The sequence below is a fragment of the Triturus cristatus genome, chromosome 1_1 (assembly GCF_964204655.1).
Source record: "Triturus cristatus chromosome 1_1, aTriCri1.1, whole genome shotgun sequence".
Classification (NCBI taxonomy): Eukaryota; Metazoa; Chordata; class Amphibia; order Caudata; family Salamandridae; genus Triturus; species Triturus cristatus.
The window spans coordinates 108,177,945-108,197,250 of NC_140579.1; the positions used below are offsets into that span (position 1 = coordinate 108,177,945).

The 19,306-nt window shown below is 48.1% G+C and overlaps 1 protein-coding gene across 2 annotated transcripts in view; it reads left to right on the forward strand.

Moving 5' to 3' along the window:
• The window catches only part of LOC146869675 (FACT complex subunit SPT16-like), a 406,055-nt gene that overhangs the window by 344,328 nt on the left and 42,421 nt on the right, over nt 1-19,306 (forward strand). For both annotated transcript variants that reach the window (XM_085609928.1, XM_085609943.1), the window contains exon 18: nt 16,698-16,816. In XM_085609928.1, the coding sequence (XP_085466054.1) occupies nt 16,698-16,816 (119 nt within the window). The remainder of the gene's footprint in view (nt 1-16,697; nt 16,817-19,306) is intronic.

The following is a 19,306-nucleotide window of genomic DNA, read 5'->3' on the forward strand; positions in this document are numbered from 1 at the left end:
CTCTTCAGAGTGCCCGCTATTAAAGCCTTCATGGAAGGCCTTAAACGAGTAATTCCTCCCAGGGCACCACCTTCCCCTGTATGGAATCTAAATTTGGTTCTTACACGTCTAATGGGTCCGCCCTTCGAACCAATGCACAAATGTGAGCTACAGTTTCTCACCTGGAAAACAGCTTTCCTTGTAGCTATCACTTCCCTTAGAAGGGTTGGTGAAATACAGGCGTTCACCATACAGGAACCCTACATACAAATGCATCACAGCAAGGTCATACTTCGCACAAATCCGAAGTTTCTGCCCAAAGTCATTTCCCCCTTCCACCTCAATCAATCAGTGGAATTACCTGTCTTCTTTTCGCAACCCCAATCTGTTGCAGAAAGGGCCTTACACACGCTTGATGTAAAAAGGGCGTTACTATACTACATACAAAGAACGCAACCCTTCAGGAAGACTAAACAATTGTTCGTTTCCTTCTCTCCACCACATAAAGGCAACCCCATTTCAAAATCAGGGATAGCTAGGTGGATTGTAAAATGCATACAAATTTGCTATCAAAAGGCAAAGAGAACATTATCTGTTCCCCCTAAAGCCCACTCTACAAGAAAGTTAGGGGCTTCTATGGCTTTTCTAGGGAATATACCCTTAGATGACATCTGCAAGGCAGCCACATGGTCTACACCGCACACCTTCACAAAACACTACTGTGTAGATGTGCATTCCAAGCAGCAAGCTAGGGTGGGCCAGGCTGTACTAAAGACACTTTTTCAAACAGCTGCAACGGATACCGGTGGTCGCCGCTAGGGTTGGGTACTGCTATATAATCTATGCTAAGTGTACAATCTGCAGCTCATATGCCTCGAACGGAATATGCTACTTACCAGTATGCATCTGTTCTTGGCATGTAGAGCTGCAGAGTTGTACACGCCCACCCGCCTCCCCGGCTACCTGTATCCGTTCCAGTACATCTTATTTAGATACAACACATGGGTTTCTCACTGTTATTACTACGCTCCATCATTTCCCTGTTGGCGAAAAACAATCTGAGGATGGAGCCGAAGCCCATGCGCAGTACGGACCGTAGGAGGAGTCACCAAACTCGTGACTTCCAAAGACTGTCCAAGAAGAAAAACAAACTGCAAACATCCGGGCCCAACACCAGATGGCGATCTATGCTAAGTGTACAACTCTGCAGCTCTACATGCCAAGAACAGATGCATACTGGTAAGTAGCATATTCCTTCTCCTTGTTGCGCCTCGCTATGCCTCCGCTGGGGAGGTGTAGCATCCAGACACATTTCCAGATTTACGATTTCTAGTAAATCTGGAAATGTGTCTGGTTTCATGGGTGTTGCGTGGGAACACCCAGAGCAACACCCATGGAATGCGCCTTTCACGCAAAGTGCTGTGTGCAAATGGGCCATATTTTCAAGACCAGGAAAAGTCATGCAGGGTGGCCTTTCCTGTCCTTGAAAATATGGGGCACTAAAATACGCCACCGGTGCGTCACTTTTTGTGACACACCCGTGGCACAAGGGGCTTGTAAATCTGCCTCTATATGTGTGTGATGTAAAGTGCTCTGACATCCTACAATGGTATGATAGATGCTATAAAACAAATGAAATACATGTGACAGAGGGGCTATGGAGAGATGAGAGGCACTGTTGAAGGGTGATAATAAGGGAATCATTGAAGAACCCCAACACAGATTGTCGTATACTGGTGCATAGTAAGGTCATCATTTACTATTCTTAAAAAGCTGATACAATAATGATACATTTGTTGTAGAATGCACCATTGTTTCCTAACTTTTCTTGGGAGGAGAGCCTCCCAAAGCCCCCTTTGTAGTGGTCCGATGGTGTGCACTGTATGGGGACTGGTCTGAAAAAATTTGCCAGGGCTGATTTGGGTTTCCAGTCTGGCCGTGGCAGGAGCCTTGTACTACGAAATAATACAAACCATTTAAAAGTTAGTCACGGAGATGCAGCACTAACCTTCCCATTTTTTGCAAATTCTTTCAATATAAAACACTAAAATCCCTAGTAATTTGAGTATTTGTTTTGTGTGCACACGTGTGTTCATTGTTTTAGAATTACTGTTTTAATGTTTGAAATTTAAATCATACAAATTGCTTGGGGGTCCCTGGCTTCCAGTCGTGACTCAATGGGGGTCCTCAGGAGTCAAAAGTTTGGGAACCACTGCCATAGACAGCATGCAGAATGTTACTCCTCCACCTTTTTTCCTATCCACTCCCGGGGAGCAAGTCCTAAAATGGAACAAGTGGAAAAAAGTTTTTCAAAACTATGCAGTGGTTTGTGCAGGGGCGGCCTTAGGCATGTGCAAGCTGTGCACCTGCACAGGGCCGCCAAACCCCAGGGGCCGCCTGGCCACGAGGAATCGGATACAATACATATTCGTGGCAGCCCCTGGCAGGGGCTTCCGCCCCACCCGGACCCCCTCTCCCGGGGCCCCCTACCTACGCTCCCTGCACAGGGCCACCATGAGCCTAGAGCCGCCCCTGGTTTGTGGACCTATCTTGGGGTTGGAACTGAAAGTGACACTTCTGCATTATCTAGGAGCAGAAGGGCAAGAAATATTGGAACATCTTCCTCAGTTGAATGCAAATGATGTAAGAGTGTTTAATGAATACGAAATCAGCCTTAAAAAAATTAGATATCCATTACTTGCCAAAGATTAGCACGATAATGGAACGCTACCATTTTGGGAAGAGGGCAGAAGGAAGGGAATACGGTAGAAGAATTCGTATCAGAGTTAAGGAAACTAGCGGCAACGTGCAAGTTTGGGGGCGCATGTGAAGAGCGGATACGTGATCAATTCCTGTTGAAGTGTAAAAATTGAACGTATACGTGAAGAGTTGTGGTTGAAGGATGAAGTGTAGAGAACTTTCGCCCCGCTAACCTGCTCATCATATGTGTAATGTTTGATAGAGGGTACTTATCAACTATGACTTTTTTGTTCAGAGCCCTTAAATCAATACATAGGCGTACAGATCCATCCCCCTTCTTGGCTGCAACTATGGGTGCTAACCACTCAGTGGCCTCCACAGGTTTGATCACCCCCAACCCACATAATTTCTCAAGTTCATTTCTCACGTCTTCCTGTATTGCAATAGGAAGATTGCTGACCTTGGCTGAGACGGGCTTACACTTCTCTCTTGTTTTATTTTGTGGGCGTAGTGATTTAGGCATCCTAGTTTGTCCGTGAATACATCTTTGAATTCTTCCTCTATCCCTTCTTGTTTTCTACCCACTTTTTGTATCCGTATTTGGGGGTTCTTGTTGGGATTGAGGTATACTCCCAAATCTTTGTGCTTGCCAACCCAGGATGTTATCTCCTTTTCTAGACACATAAATCTTTGCAACTGCCAGCCTGTCTTTGTAGCCTACTTTGCCCCAGAAGTAGCCCTTCATTTGTATGGCTAGTCCCCCCTGAGGTGTTGAGAGAGAGCCTGGGCAACCTAGCCCATGAGGGACATACGGGAGTTACCAAAACCAAACAAAGGTTGCGACTGGACTACTGGTGGCCAGGGATGGACTTGGAAATCGAGAGGAGAATAAGCCTGTGGGTCCATGGGTGGACGTGGCTTTGGACATCATAGGTCCTCTGACAGGGGAACATCGCACAACCTACATATTGGTGCTAATAGACCTCTACTCCAGGTGGCCTGAAGTGAAATTTGTGGCAGAAATCACTACCAGGGTAGTCATAGATTTCTTGCTAGAAATGTTCATCAGGGAAGGATTGCCAAGCAGTTTGTTGACAGACAATGGGGTGCAGCTCTGCTTGAAGGAAATGAGAATTTCTAGAGTGCAATAGTATTGTACATAAGCGGTGTGCACTATACTACCCAGAGACTAATGGGATGGTCGAGCGTTTCAACAAGACTATTAAGGAGGGCATCCAACTAGCGAAGGCCAGTGGGTTGTGTTGGAAAGATGAGGTCTTGAAGTGTCTTGAAGCCTACAGACTAACACAACACCAAAACACCAGTGTGACACCTTTCGAGTTGCTGAAAGCAAGAAAACCCAACTCCAGGTTAGTTCCCAGGTGGATGAAGTGGTATAAAGGGTGGACAGGTCACAATAAGGAATCAGTGACAGAACAGAGAACGCAAGGCCATATTAGAGAAAAAATAGATTCGACAGGCGGCATGCGGTCAAAGAGATTGAGTTCCGGGTGGGAGACCTAGTCAAAATCAAAGCACCCACGGGCAGAGCACACTGGTCCGAGTACACTGAACCCACCAAGATTGTAAAATTGTTTAATAATGCTGTTAAGACACAAGAAGGAAAAATATGGAACCTGGGGAGGGTAGTTAAATACACTGCTCCCACTGTAGACTCCAACAACGCCTCTGAGCAAGAGCAGTACCCTGGGCAGAGGCGAGGGCCCAAAGCAGGGGTGTTCCAGACTGGTTAACCCTCTTCCCAGGGTAAGTGGCAGGAAGATTTGCCGCCCCAAGTACTTGGAACCTTATGTTGACAAATAGTCTGTAACCTTGTCCTTTACCTTATCTACATTGTACTTCAAATATGTAAGGAGGGGGATGTGTGGTATCCTCCGCCGCAGGGGGATCCCTTCCCGTGCCGCCCACCCTCTCTCCTGTTGTTCTGTAGGGGTTCGCCACTGTGACAGTCATTAGAATGTCACAGTGGCCAACGTTCTAAGGTGAACTCCCTGCGCGGAGCATTGACGGAGTGTGTTCGTGATCACGGCTGTTGCTGGGGTCCTCTGTTGTACTTCTCTCAATAAACCATCTTGTTTCACCTTTACCGAGTCTCTTCGTTTTCTGCCGAAAGTGTGACACCCCACCTACTACACATCTATTCTTAGATTTCTTACATGTATTACCATCGTCCCCTAAAGAATCTTAAGTGCACCTCAGTTGAGCCTTAAATGATCATAATCTGCAGTTTTTTTCTTCTGACTCATGAAGGCCTCTTGTACAATACTTTTGCTTAGCAATTTCCATATATGTCCTGTAAGTGGTTAGGTGTCCCACCGTATGAGGCTTGATATACAGGAAGGGAGGGGGGGTGATTGTAGGAGAGTAGGGTCTGCTATCCTATGGTCACCCCAAATTTTTGCTTTTTGCTTCACTGGTTTTTGACATATTGAGGCTGTGGGCCTGCCAATCAGACCCCCAGCCTGCTGTTCTCTCTACTAAATTAGAACTATGCACCCTAGGTGCATAACCAATTGGAAGTGGATCACCCTGTCAGCCCCTGTACCAGTGTACACTAGGTACCCAGGGCATTGGTGTACCCAAGGCCTGCCAAGGGCTGCAGCATGTATTATGCCACCCCAGGCTTGGCCTAACAATCTGACACAACTGGCTGATCACTCAGCTGGGGTAAGTTGGTGTAATCACCTCTTACTTAGGTGTAGTATACCTATACCTAACCTTAAATGGGACACCTGGTAACCTATGAGTCACTCCTAGGGCAGGCCTTAACAATCCTGAAGGCAGAGTGCTTGGTTCCATGTGAGATGGTGCTCTGGCATGAGCTGAGCCTGTCTGCAGTGGTCGGAACAACTTCCTTCTACTGTTTCCAGATATCGTCATACCATATACTCTTAAGTGCATTATGAACCTCGCGGTTAAATGCTATCTTTGGTTTGGCTTTATCAAAACATGTCGAGTAAGGTGTCATACGAATTGGAATACTAACCCCTCGCCAATTCTGGCGACGGGGTTAGCATTCCACCCTTCTAGAGGGACACGACATGTACAGTACCTGAAACCCGGGTAAAATCAGACATAGCCTCAGCTCCACAAAATGGATGCTGCCACCACAGACACAAGTCTGCCCTCCTGCTGCTGGGAGTCCTTCCAGCTTGGGAGGTGTGGACAAAGGGTTTCCTGCCAGGGGAGGTGCGTGCACCACCCCAGACAGGATTTTGTGTATTGGTCAGGTAGGGCTTGAAAGAAACCAGACATGCCTGTGGCTCACAAGGAGCCTCGGTGCATATGCCAGTTCAAACCGGTCCTGGGGCACACCAGTCCCGGGCCTGGGGCGAGCTGGACAAAGGATTGGGGGTGTAACCACCCCCCTTCCTGGTCCCACCCATAGGGAGGGACCTAGCAGGTAGTCCGGCCCCTAGAATCCGAATAAAGGTAGGAGCTGTGTCCTAGGACTTCAGACATCCTGGAATCAACTTGAAACTAAGAAGAAGACGGGAACTTCGACATTCTGCTGCACAGAAGACTGAAGAAAATCTCCCCTGTGGTCAGGGAGTGACCACCTTGCTAACGCAAGCACCATCCAGCGCATCAACGTCTGCTTTGCCGCCGCCTCCCGCCGGAGCCCGAGCCCAGAGACTGACAAGACCTGGACCTCCAGACCTCTCACCGCCCGATCCACAGTCCCTGAAAAGAGGAGACCCGTGGAGGCACCGAGACACGTGGAGCCAGCCACCTTGGAACGACTACGACAAGCTGACAAGTGCAACAACCGAGGCTCCCTCCAAGTTGTGCTTTGGGTCCTGAGAAGCCCAACCCTCGAGCAGCATCTGCCCCAAAGGTGAGCCCTCCAGCATCTCCACGATCTGCGTGGGGCCCTTCTGCATTTTGCCACTCGACGCGCCTAACCGGTTGCTGGCCCGCTGGCTAGTGGCCATCTTGGCGACGAAATCTACGACAAACACCGCTGGTCTGGTTGCTCCAGACTGGCCCTTGCTCCCCTCCAAAGGAGCAATCCCTCTGACCTTGCTGGTCAGAACCAACAGCTGATTTCCGAATCCTTCTACAATTGCTTTTGCCAAGGCTTGTTTGCTTCGATCAAGTCGCCGACACCGCCGACAGCGAGAGCCTGCGTGGGACAGCTCGTGAGCCGACTCCTGGACGTCGTCGACCTTCAGGGACCACGTGGCTGCGGAGACAAGCTACCCCTCATCACCTGTTTGCACCCGACATCGCCTGGTACCCACCTGGTGCCACGCTGGTCACTGGCTAGTGACTGTGAACACTGTCCCCTCTGCTTACAGGTCTTCAACATCTCCGATCCACTCTTGGATCCACTGCATCTCTCCCGGACCGACCGCCTGCAGCATCTTTGTCTTCAAGCTCAACGGAACAGATAGAAGAAACCCGACGCACTTTGAGGCCTATGCACCCGCTTCCTGTGGGTGAGGTAAAGCTGGTACTCCGGTGCCCATGTGTAGTAATACATCTCTAGTGCCTGTGTTCCAAATCTTAAGTTCCTAGGTCATCCGGAAGATTCCTTTTGCAGTAACTTTGTACTTTTTACGCACCCATTGAAACCTATGGGAGCACGCGTGTGACTATTTGCTCTGCACACGCCACCCGTGGACCTCCTGGTCACTAACTGACGTTAGCTCCTTGTAGGCCCAGCGATTCTAGAGGCCCTAGGCCTTTTCCCTTTTCTGTTCGTGGTACTTATACCACTATTTTAGTATATGGTTTGAGTGGCCACCAGGGCCTATCCATATAAAGTGCAACTTCTGTGTATTCTGTGATAATCTTGTTTGACGATTTGTGCTCCTGTGCTCATAAAGAGACTAGGGGTTACTTTGATAAATAAATACATATATATTTTGAATATATATCTGTGTGGTGTCCTTTCATTGGTATAAAAGGGGGTTGCATTTGGTAAAACAGCTGGCTTAACACGCATCACGAGTTTAGCCTCAAAGACTGCTTAGCCTACGCTACCACTAGGGCAGCTAGTCCGAAAAGGTTGACTTACAACCACACCATAAGGGCTGCTTGGCATGGTACAAGGTGATCACTTTAACTAGTGAGCATCATATACCAGGCCAACTTCTCACATTGGTGAGCAGCGGTTGGATTTGAGCTTGCTGTGTTTTACCATTGTAATCTCTTGGTTACCAATTGAAAGATCACATAGGTACCTGTAGGTACATATAAAACAAGATTAGATATACTTAAGTTCTACTGAACTTAGTTGTTGTAGAGCAAAGGGAGTAGCACACCCTGACTACAACTACTAGATAGGTTTAGTAGGTAAACCCAAGTGTAGGTAGATTGCAACACATCCACCCACACTTAAGAGCAATGGCCGGGGCAGAGGGGTCCACTGTACCCATCTCTGTTGAGAGTGACCCCCAGAGGGCACCATCCAGCTTTGCTACCCTTAATCAGAATGAGCTCAGGCATTTGGCAACTCTTAGAGGCCTTAAACAGCCCAAGAACCCAAACTCTGCTGAGCTCAGAGAGCTCTTACAGAATGATGAGAATCAGAGAGCACTCAAGAAAGCTTCCCAGTTAGCCCCCTTAGGGACAGGAACAGGAGGCCCCCCTTCTAAAGATGCCACTGAAGTACCCCTTCCCAATAGTCACCCCTTAGATGGGATGCCTACCACAGAGGATGAGAGTGAAAAGGATACTGACAGTAGTGAGGATGAAGGGAGAACTAGCCCAGTGCCAAGTATTATACTTGGCCCAGCTAAACCAAGGCTATTGGGGACTGACAGTGGGTTCAACCCACTGGATCTCCCCAGTGGACTTAACACAGGGCTTGGAAGGCAAAGGAATCGCTCAGGTGACTCCAATGCTTCCCATGGCTCTAGAGGCTCTCAAGGTCACTCCAGGAGAAGGATGACCACCCCTCAGAGGAGGGAACATGAGGCCAAGATGCAAGAGGCCCAGCTGAGGATCAGGAAGCAGGAGCTAGAAGTAGCCCTGATGGAAGAGAAACTTAGCAAGGCTAGACAGCATAAAGAGAGTGGGTCTATACCCACTGGTGGCAGCATTGTCCCTAAGGACAAAGATAGGGTTTTCGACAATAGAAACCTGTCTAAGGTTGTGCCCCCCTACAAAAGTGGGGATGACATCCACAAGTGGATAACTGCTCTTGAGAGAGCCTGCAAAGTACAGCAGGTTCCTGAAGATCAGTGGGCAGCAATCCTCTGGCTCTCCTTTGAAGGAAGAGGCAGAGACAGACTCCTCACTGTTAGAGAAGAGGATGTCAGAAACTACAGAGTCCTGAAGAGTGTTCTAGTTGATGGGTTAGGCTTAACCACTGAGCAGTACAGGTTAATGTTCAGAGACACCCAAAAGACACAGACTCAGGACTGGTCTGAATACATTGAATGTGCCACTAAGGCTTTGGAGGGTTGGTTGCTGGGAAGTAAGGTATCTGATTTTACAGGATTGTATAATTTGATGATGAGAGAACAGATTTTAAATAACTGTCAAAACCAGCAACTGCATCAACACTTGGTTGACTCTGATCTGACCTCTCCCCAAGAATTGGGAAAGAAGGCAGACAAATGGGTCAGAACCAGGGTTAAGCAAAAGAACCAGAACCAGGGCCAAGGGGGTGATCAGAAGAAAACAGACCAAAAGGGTGGAGATCAGAAACCTAAAGACCAGAAGTCTTCAACAGGGCCCCAAACTACTACTAAGGAGGGTGGGTCCCAACAGTCCAAAAAGAAGAAAGAAGGTCAAAAGAAACCCTGGTGCAATCATTGTAAAAATACAACTCACTGGACTAGTGATTGCAAAAAGGGTGGAGCCCCCAACACTGTTGCCCCTAAGGCACCTGCTCCCAGTACTACTGTTAGCAGTGTTGGTCCCCAGACAAAGGGTGTAGTGGGAATCACTATGGGAACTGAAGGAGATTCTGACTTAGACAGAACCCTTACACAGGCAGTCTTGATCTGTGATGGGGACATTGATTTGTCCCTGACTGTGAGCCCCAGTAACCTGGGCAAGTACAGACAGACTCCTTTAATTAATGACAAAGTGGCTCAAGCCTACAGGGACACATGTGCCAGTGTCACTATGGTGACACCAGGCTTTGTGGATCCTGGACAGTACATACCAGGTGAGAACTACCTGGTGACCAATGCCAGCAATGCCACTACTTCACATAGTGTGGCAGTTGTTAACTTCTCATGGGGAGGGGTAACTGGCCTCAAAAGGGTTGTGGTTAGTGCAGACCTCCCAGTAGAATGTTTGTTGGGCAATGACCTAGAGAGTTCTCTATGGTCAGAAGTGGAGTACAGGACTCATGCAGAGATGTTAGGTATATCATCACATGTCCTTGCTGTGACCAGGTCACAGGCCAAAAAGTGCCTCACTGAACCTCAGGTCTTGGATCCTGGAACAATGGACCAAGCACCTACCAAGAAGAAGAACAGGAGGGTCAAGGCGGTGCCTTCCCCCCTGCCTCAGAGTGATGATCAGCCTTCCCAGGAAGCTGATCTAGAGGACCCTGAAGGAACTGTCCCTGAAGAGCTTGAACCTGACCAGGTTGAGTTTCTGGGGACAGGGGGACCTTCAAGGGCTGACTTGAGGCAGGCTCAGTTATCCTGTCCCTCTCTTGAACCCCTCAGACAGCTGGCTGCTGCTGAGGCTGCTGGGAATGCTCAAGGTACCCATAAAGTGTATTGGGATGAAGGGCTCCTTTATTCAGAGGCTAGAGACCCCAAGCCTGGTGCAACCAGGAGGTTGGTCATACCTCTGCAATTTAGGGGCTTCCTTCTTACCTTGGCCCATGATATTCCTTTAGCAGGACACCTAGGCCAGAACAAGACCTGGGACAGACTTGTCCCTCACTTTCACTGGCCTCATATGAATGAAGATACAAAGGAGTTTTGTCGCTCCTGTGTTACCTGCCAAGCCAGTGGCAAATCAGGTGGCACAACAAAGGCCCCCCTGATACCACTACCTGTGGTGGGGGTTCCCTTTGAAAGAGTGGGAATAGACATAGTGGGTCCCATGGATCCTCCCACTGCATCTGGGCACAGATTTATACTGGTGGTAGTGGATCATGCCACCAGGTATCCAGAGGCAATTCCCCTTAGGACCACTACAGCACCTGTTGTGGCCAGGGCCCTGCTGGGAGTATTCTCCAGAGTGGGGTTTCCTAAGGAGGTAGTATCTGACAGAGGTACCAACTTTATGTCAGGATACTTGACAGCTATGTGGAAGGAATGTGGTGTCAACTACAAGTTCACCACCCCTTATCACCCACAATGCAATGGGCTTGTTGAGAGATTCAACAAGACCCTAAAGGGTATGATCAAAGGATTACCTGAAAAGCTCAGGCGAAGATGGGATATCCTTCTACCCTGCCTTCTGTTTGCTTACAGAGAGGTCCCACAAAAAGGAGTTGGCTACAGCCCCTTTGAATTGTTGTTTGGGCACCCTGTGAGAGGCCCACTGTGTTTGGTGAAGGAAGGCTGGGAGTTACCTCTCAAAAAGCCTAAGCTAGACATAGTGGACTATGTACTTGGTCTCCGCTCCAGGATGGCTGAGTATATGGAGAAGGCATCTAAAAACCTTGAGGCAAGCCAGGCCTTACAGAAAGCTTGGCATGACCAAAAGGCTGTCTTGGTTGAGTATCAGCCAGGACAGAAGGTATGGGTGTTGGAGCCAGTGGCCCCAGCAGCACTCCAAGACAAATGGTCTGGACCCCATACAATCCTGGAAAAGAAGGGAGAGGTCACCTACTTGGTGGACCTAGGAACTCCCAGGAGTCCCCACAGGGTACTCCATGTTAACAGGCTTAAAGCATATGTTGACAGGGCAGACATGGGCTTGCTCATGGCTACAGATGAGGGACAGGAGGAAGAGAGTGACCCTCTCCCAGACCTGTTGTCTCAGAACCCTGAAGATGGCTCAGTTGAAGGAGTGACCCTTGGAGGCAACCTCACTGCCCATCAGCAGACTGAATGTAGACAGGTTCTACAATCATTTTCACATATGTTTTCCTTGATACCTAGTCAAACTGACTGGTGTACCCATGTTGTGGACACTGGTGACAGTCTGCCTGTAAAGAACAAACTTTACAGACAACCTGACCACGTCAGGGACTGTATAAAGGCTGAGGTACATAAAATGCTGGAATTAGGTGTCATTGAACCCTCAGAGAGCCCCTGGGCTAGCCCAGTGGTTCTGGTCCCCAAACCTCACACCAAAGATGGCAAGAGAGAGATGAGGTTCTGTGTGGACTACAGAGGACTCAATGCTGTCACCAGGACAGATGCACACCCTATTCCAAGGGCAGATGAGCTCATAGACAAACTAGCTTCTGCAAAGTTTTTGAGCACATTTGACTTGACAGCTGGCTATTGGCAAATCAGATTAGCTGAGGAGTCTAAGGCCAAAACAGCATTCTCAACCCCAGGTGGGCATTATCAGTTTGTGGTGATGCCCTTTGGTCTGAAGAATGCACCTGCCACCTTCCAAAGGCTGGTGAACCAAGTCCTTACTGGGTTGGATGACTTTTGCGCAGCATATCTTGATGACATTGCTGTCTTTAGTTCCACCTGGGAGGATCACCTGATCCACCTGAAGAAGGCTCTTGAGGCTCTGCAAAGGGCAGGCCTCACTATCAAGGCTACTAAGTGCCAGATAGGGCAGAGTAAGGTTGTGTATTTGGGCCACCTTGTAGGTGGGGGCCAAGTTCAACCACTGGAGAGTAAGATACAGTCCATCAAGGATTGGTCCCCTCCAACCACCCAGACTCAAGTTCGAGCTTTCTTGGGCTTGACTGGGTATTACAGGAAGTTTGTTAAGAACTATGGGTCCATTGTGACTCCTCTTAATGATCTGACATCCAAGAAGATGCCCAAAAAGGTTCAGTGGACAGTAAGCTGTCAAAAGGCATTTGATGACCTGAAGGAGGCCATGTGCTCTGCACCTATCCTGAAAAGTCCTGACTACTCCAAAGAGTTTATTGTCCAAACAGATGCTTCTGAGTTGGGTGTGGGAGCTGTGCTGTCACAACTTAATGTAGATGGTCAAGACCAACCCATTGCTTTTATTAGCAGAAGGTTGACCCCCAGAGAGAAGAATTGGTCAGCTATTGAGAGGGAGGCCTTTGCTGTGGTGTGGGCCCTGAAGAAGCTGAGGCCATACTTGTTTGGCACTCACTTCAAGATTCAGACCGACCATAAGCCCCTCTTGTGGCTAAATCAGATGAAGGGTGAAAACCCCAAACTGCTTAGGTGGTCCATTTCCCTACAGGGGATGGACTTTACAGTGGAGCACCGGCCAGGTACTGACCATGGGAATGCAGATGGTCTCTCCAGGTACTTCCACTTAGGACATGAAGACGAGACTGGTCAAGGCTAGTTTAATGTCCCAGCGTTTGGGGGGGGGTTGTGTAGGAGAGTAGGGTCTGCTATCCTATGGTCACCCCAAATTTTTGCTTTTTGCTTCACTGGTTTTTGACATATTGAGGCTGTGGGCCTGCCAATCAGACCCCCAGCCTGCTGTTCTCTCTACTAAATTAGAACTATGCACCCTAGGTGCATAACCAATTGGAAGTGGATCACCCTGTCAGCCCCTGTACCAGTGTACACTAGGTACCCAGGGCATTGGTGTACCCAAGGCCTGCCAAGGGCTGCAGCATGTATTATGCCACCCCAGGCTTGGCCTAACAATCTGACACAACTGGCTGATCACTCAGCTGGGGTAAGTTGGTGTAATCACCTCTTACTTAGGTGTAGTATACCTATACCTAACCTTAAATGGGACACCTGGTAACCTATGAGTCACTCCTAGGGCAGGCCTTAACAATCCTGAAGGCAGAGTGCTTGGTTCCATGTGAGATGGTGCTCTGGCATGAGCTGAGCCTGTCTGCAGTGGTCGGAACAACTTCCTTCTACTGTTTCCAGATATCGTCATACCATATACTCTTAAGTGCATTATGAACCTCGCGGTTAAATGCTATCTTTGGTTTGGCTTTATCAAAACATGTCGAGTAAGGTGTCATACGAATTGGAATACTAACCCCTCGCCAATTCTGGCGACGGGGTTAGCATTCCACCCTTCTAGAGGGACACGACATGTACAGTACCTGAAACCCGGGTAAAATCAGACATAGCCTCAGCTCCACAAAATGGATGCTGCCACCACAGACACAAGTCTGCCCTCCTGCTGCTGGGAGTCCTTCCAGCTTGGGAGGTGTGGACAAAGGGTTTCCTGCCAGGGGAGGTGCGTGCACCACCCCAGACAGGATTTTGTGTATTGGTCAGGTAGGGCTTGAAAGAAACCAGACATGCCTGTGGCTCACAAGGAGCCTCGGTGCATATGCCAGTTCAAACCGGTCCTGGGGCACACCAGTCCCGGGCCTGGGGCGAGCTGGACAAAGGATTGGGGGTGTAACCACCCCCCTTCCTGGTCCCACCCATAGGGAGGGACCTAGCAGGTAGTCCGGCCCCTAGAATCCGAATAAAGGTAGGAGCTGTGTCCTAGGACTTCAGACATCCTGGAATCAACTTGAAACTAAGAAGAAGACGGGAACTTCGACATTCTGCTGCACAGAAGACTGAAGAAAATCTCCCCTGTGGTCAGGGAGTGACCACCTTGCTAACGCAAGCACCATCCAGCGCATCAACGTCTGCTTTGCCGCCGCCTCCCGCCGGAGCCCGAGCCCAGAGACTGACAAGACCTGGACCTCCAGACCTCTCACCGCCCGATCCACAGTCCCTGAAAAGAGGAGACCCGTGGAGGCACCGAGACACGTGGAGCCAGCCACCTTGGAACGACTACGACAAGCTGACAAGTGCAACAACCGAGGCTCCCTCCAAGTTGTGCTTTGGGTCCTGAGAAGCCCAACCCTCGAGCAGCATCTGCCCCAAAGGTGAGCCCTCCAGCATCTCCACGATCTGCGTGGGGCCCTTCTGCATTTTGCCACTCGACGCGCCTAACCGGTTGCTGGCCCGCTGGCTAGTGGCCATCTTGGCGACGAAATCTACGACAAACACCGCTGGTCTGGTTGCTCCAGACTGGCCCTTGCTCCCCTCCAAAGGAGCAATCCCTCTGACCTTGCTGGTCAGAACCAACAGCTGATTTCCGAATCCTTCTACAATTGCTTTTGCCAAGGCTTGTTTGCTTCGATCAAGTCGCCGACACCGCCGACAGCGAGAGCCTGCGTGGGACAGCTCGTGAGCCGACTCCTGGACGTCGTCGACCTTCAGGGACCACGTGGCTGCGGAGACAAGCTACCCCTCATCACCTGTTTGCACCCGACATCGCCTGGTACCCACCTGGTGCCACGCTGGTCACTGGCTAGTGACTGTGAACACTGTCCCCTCTGCTTACAGGTCTTCAACATCTCCGATCCACTCTTGGATCCACTGCATCTCTCCCGGACCGACCGCCTGCAGCATCTTTGTCTTCAAGCTCAACGGAACAGATAGAAGAAACCCGACGCACTTTGAGGCCTATGCACCCGCTTCCTGTGGGTGAGGTAAAGCTGGTACTCCGGTGCCCATGTGTAGTAATACATCTCTAGTGCCTGTGTTCCAAATCTTAAGTTCCTAGGTCATCCGGAAGATTCCTTTTGCAGTAACTTTGTACTTTTTACGCACCCATTGAAACCTATGGGAGCACGCGTGTGACTATTTGCTCTGCACACGCCACCCGTGGACCTCCTGGTCACTAACTGACGTTAGCTCCTTGTAGGCCCAGCGATTCTAGAGGCCCTAGGCCTTTTCCCTTTTCTGTTCGTGGTACTTATACCACTATTTTAGTATATGGTTTGAGTGGCCACCAGGGCCTATCCATATAAAGTGCAACTTCTGTGTATTCTGTGATAATCTTGTTTGACGATTTGTGCTCATAAAGAGACTAGGGGTTACTTTGATAAATAAATACATATATATTTTGAATATATATCTGTGTGGTGTCCTTTCATTGGTATAAAAGGGGGTTGCATTTGGTAAAACAGCTGGCTTAACACGCATCACGAGTTTAGCCTCAAAGACTGCTTAGCCTACGCTACCACTAGGGCAGCTAGTCCGAAAAGGTTGACTTACAACCACACCATAAGGGCTGCTTGGCATGGTACAAGGTGATCACTTTAACTAGTGAGCATCATATACCAGGCCAACTTCTCACAGTGATTCTATTAGTTATATAATTTGTTCTGTGGTGTATTTGTGAGTGCATTGAGATTTGAACACCCAGAGGAATGATGATATTGCAATTTACAGTTAAGACAGAGGTGATATAATTGTTTAAAGGTCTCTGAAGTATTTGAGTTTATAGCAGACTGCTTACCCTCTACAAAACACCGGTTTGTTTGGGAATACGAGATCTGTCACCCTGTTCAAGTTTGTTTTGCGTGATTAATGTAGGTCTTTTCACCATGTTTGTCTCTGGTCTGTTAGTGACTGTAGGAGGCATGATAAAACCTGTACAAATGTGCATGTATGGTGTATGACTTAGTAAACTATATCTAGGGCCACTAGAATTATACGGCAGGGAAGTACCAAATTATGCGGCAGTTTTGGCTAATGTATGCGTCAAGAAATGCAAATTATGCTGCATATGTTTTGCTAGTATTACTTCATTCATTTGTAATGAGTACACATAACTCGGCATGGGTAAGAATGTCACCTCCTTAGTATCGGTTTAACTTCCAGATACTGAAATAAGCAACTGAAAGATGACCAGTTAGCCTTTGCGAAAGGTCTTCCAATGCGCATGAACACGTTTTTAGATGCTTGAGCTGGAAACAATTTTTTGTGTAAAATCTGCAGATTATAAAGCAGATGATGGATTATGTGGCAAATCGATAATTATGTGAAAAAAATCTGCTACCACAGAATAACAATTTTAGTGGCCCCGTGTAGATGCAGTTTGCCTTTTCATACCTGTTGAAGATCTGATTACCATGTAGAAGTCTTTCAAGGTGTGCCAAAGTCATTTGTTTCAATACTTCTTGTTCATCTTTGTAGGTTTCCGGTTCACGTCTGTGCGAGGTGACAAGGTGGACATCCTATACAACAACATCAAGCATGCAGTTTTCCAGCCCTGTGATGGAGAGATGATCATTGTACTTCACTTCCACCTCAAGGTACGCATGTCCTGGCTTTGGGGTGTGGCTTCTGTTCATACATAGCGCAGAACGGGTTGAATACATCTTGTGTCTGAGAAGGCCAGTTCAATGGATGACCTGAGATGTTTCACAGTTTTTAGATTGAGGAAACATTCTGAGGCTGCACTTTCACGAGGCTTTCCATGATGCAGACTTCCCAACCGATGTATGCGCTGCTCAACCCCCCTATTAAGTTTCTGAACATCAAGAGTTTATCTTTAAATGGTTCAGGAAGCATACCTCGACTAATACAGAATAATGAATGTATTTTAGCTCTTGGCTGCTTCATCAGAAGCGTCCCCGTGCTACAGTCCGTACCCTTGAAGAAATGTTTTTAGCTGTTTTTTAAAGTTGGATTCTGAGGTAGACTTCTTTTGCTCAATATGTAGCTCAGTCCACAGTTTTGGCTTTCAGGAATAAACCAGCATTTGCAATGCAATAGGTCTCGCATTTACGAGAGTTTGAGCTATTCACTTTGCAAATAACAATGCTTTTTATTTTTGTTTTCGCTTTTGAAACTTAAATAAAAGGCATTCTCATTTACAATGCCAATAGCTTAAATTTGCGTAAATGCGAGAGCTATTGCATTGCAAATGTTTGTTCTGTATAGAAGATGGTAACATCTTATTAGCGATGAGGGGGACGAGGACAAGGGGCACCTAAGGGAAATGCTTCCAAACAAACACCTGAGCTATCTCTCTGAACTACTCTGTACCAAGAAACTAAAAAAGAAAAAAAACTCCGAACAACTGAACCCAACCAAGCTACCCAGATGCTGCCAATTAACAAGTGTTGGATTCCGCATGATCCTCACTGTTCTGGTGCATTGAATTTGCAAATCCAAGGGAACCCTCAAACCCACTTCCTTCGTTTCCACAGTCCAAACTAGTAAAACACAAACCTATGGAAACTACCACTTCTTCCCACTGCCTCTAGCTGGCCCTACACTTTCAGCTGCAATGCCTAAAAGAAACAACACCCAGCACCTATTGATGCACTGGCAAATGCAGTTTCAAAGCCGATGGGAGTCCCGACCAGACTCAATGAACTGCCTCATTGACACAAAACGAAGACTAAAAGCAAGGAAAACCCCACACATCTCTCCGTGCTGTAATATGACAAGGTAGCCAGTCACACACTCTGGTGTGTTACCCAGATTCTTCACATTTTACATAAAAAAATCAAGTGAAGTACTCACACGGATCCAAGATCAAAAACAAGCAAACTAAAAACCCTCTCTGAGCTTCGTCAGTACCTCATTCAGATTCGAACCCCAAGTGAATACCACCCACATTGTTAGTTGGCCCTGACGCATTTGAAAGCAACCCCCAGGGAAACCCCTCGGCTGTTTCCACGCGTTGCGGCAGGCCAGCCTGAAAAAGAACTGAAGGAAGTTTGCCACCTACATTCTCTTCCAGGGGTATCCTCATCAAAGTCATAAGCATTAGAATATTCCCGCCCATGTGCGGGATCCCGGAAACAGTATATTATATGTGCCCCACATATATATATCCATACATATATACCTATATGTATACACAAGCAATTGCAGCCCCTAAACCCTAGAGCTGAACCATGCTGTAAGTAATTTCCACTACACATAAGAAAATAGCATTATAAACATGAGAAACAACATTATAACTTGTTTGGAAACTGTTTTAATGCTTAGAAAACAGCAGAAATTCTTAGAAAACACTGAAAGCATAGGAAGCTCCCAGGCTGCATTGCAAATACCCAGTCTAAAAAGACTGAAAAGCTAACTCATAGCTGCATAGCAAAAAACTGACACCGTGCCTTTAAGGCACACCTGACCCCCACCTTCCCATCATGCCTCAGGGGTGGCAGTTAGGTCAGTTGTTCTTTCCGGCTCCTTCTGGAAGGATCCTGGCAACAGAGCTCCACTTTTTTCTGAGTTTGTCAGAAAATGTTGTCTGTTTTTCAACTGTTTTTTCCCTTACTTCGACGTTTTACATCTAAGTCAGTAAGAGGCTGCCTTTTTTAGGCATTTTTTCCATCTTAAAATGCCTTCTCTTTTCGATCCTTGCCCTGCCTGTGGCAAGAAGAAGGCCAGGACTGACTCTCATAGGGTCTGTATCCTGTGTCTACCGGAGGATCATGATTCCAAGACATGTACTCACTGCCAGAGCCTGTCCAAAAGAACTTTGAAGGACAGAGAGCGAATTCGCGTTTATGGCCTGGCACAACCATCCAGAGGCCGATCTCCGGTGAGGAAGGGCTCCAAGAGGCATAGAGATTCATCTAGAAGCAAGTCCTCTCGTCCTTCCGCCTCAGCGTCGGGCTCGGCGCTGAGAAAAGATGTTCCGGTAGGTCGTGTTTCGAAAAAGAGGCTTTCGACAGCGGGCTCGCCGTCGAGAGCAGGTACGTCGTCGACGTCGAAGTCCAGACCGCCATCGTCAACTCGGCGACGATCGGCGTCGAGATCCAGAGCCTCTCCGCCGTCGTCAACCC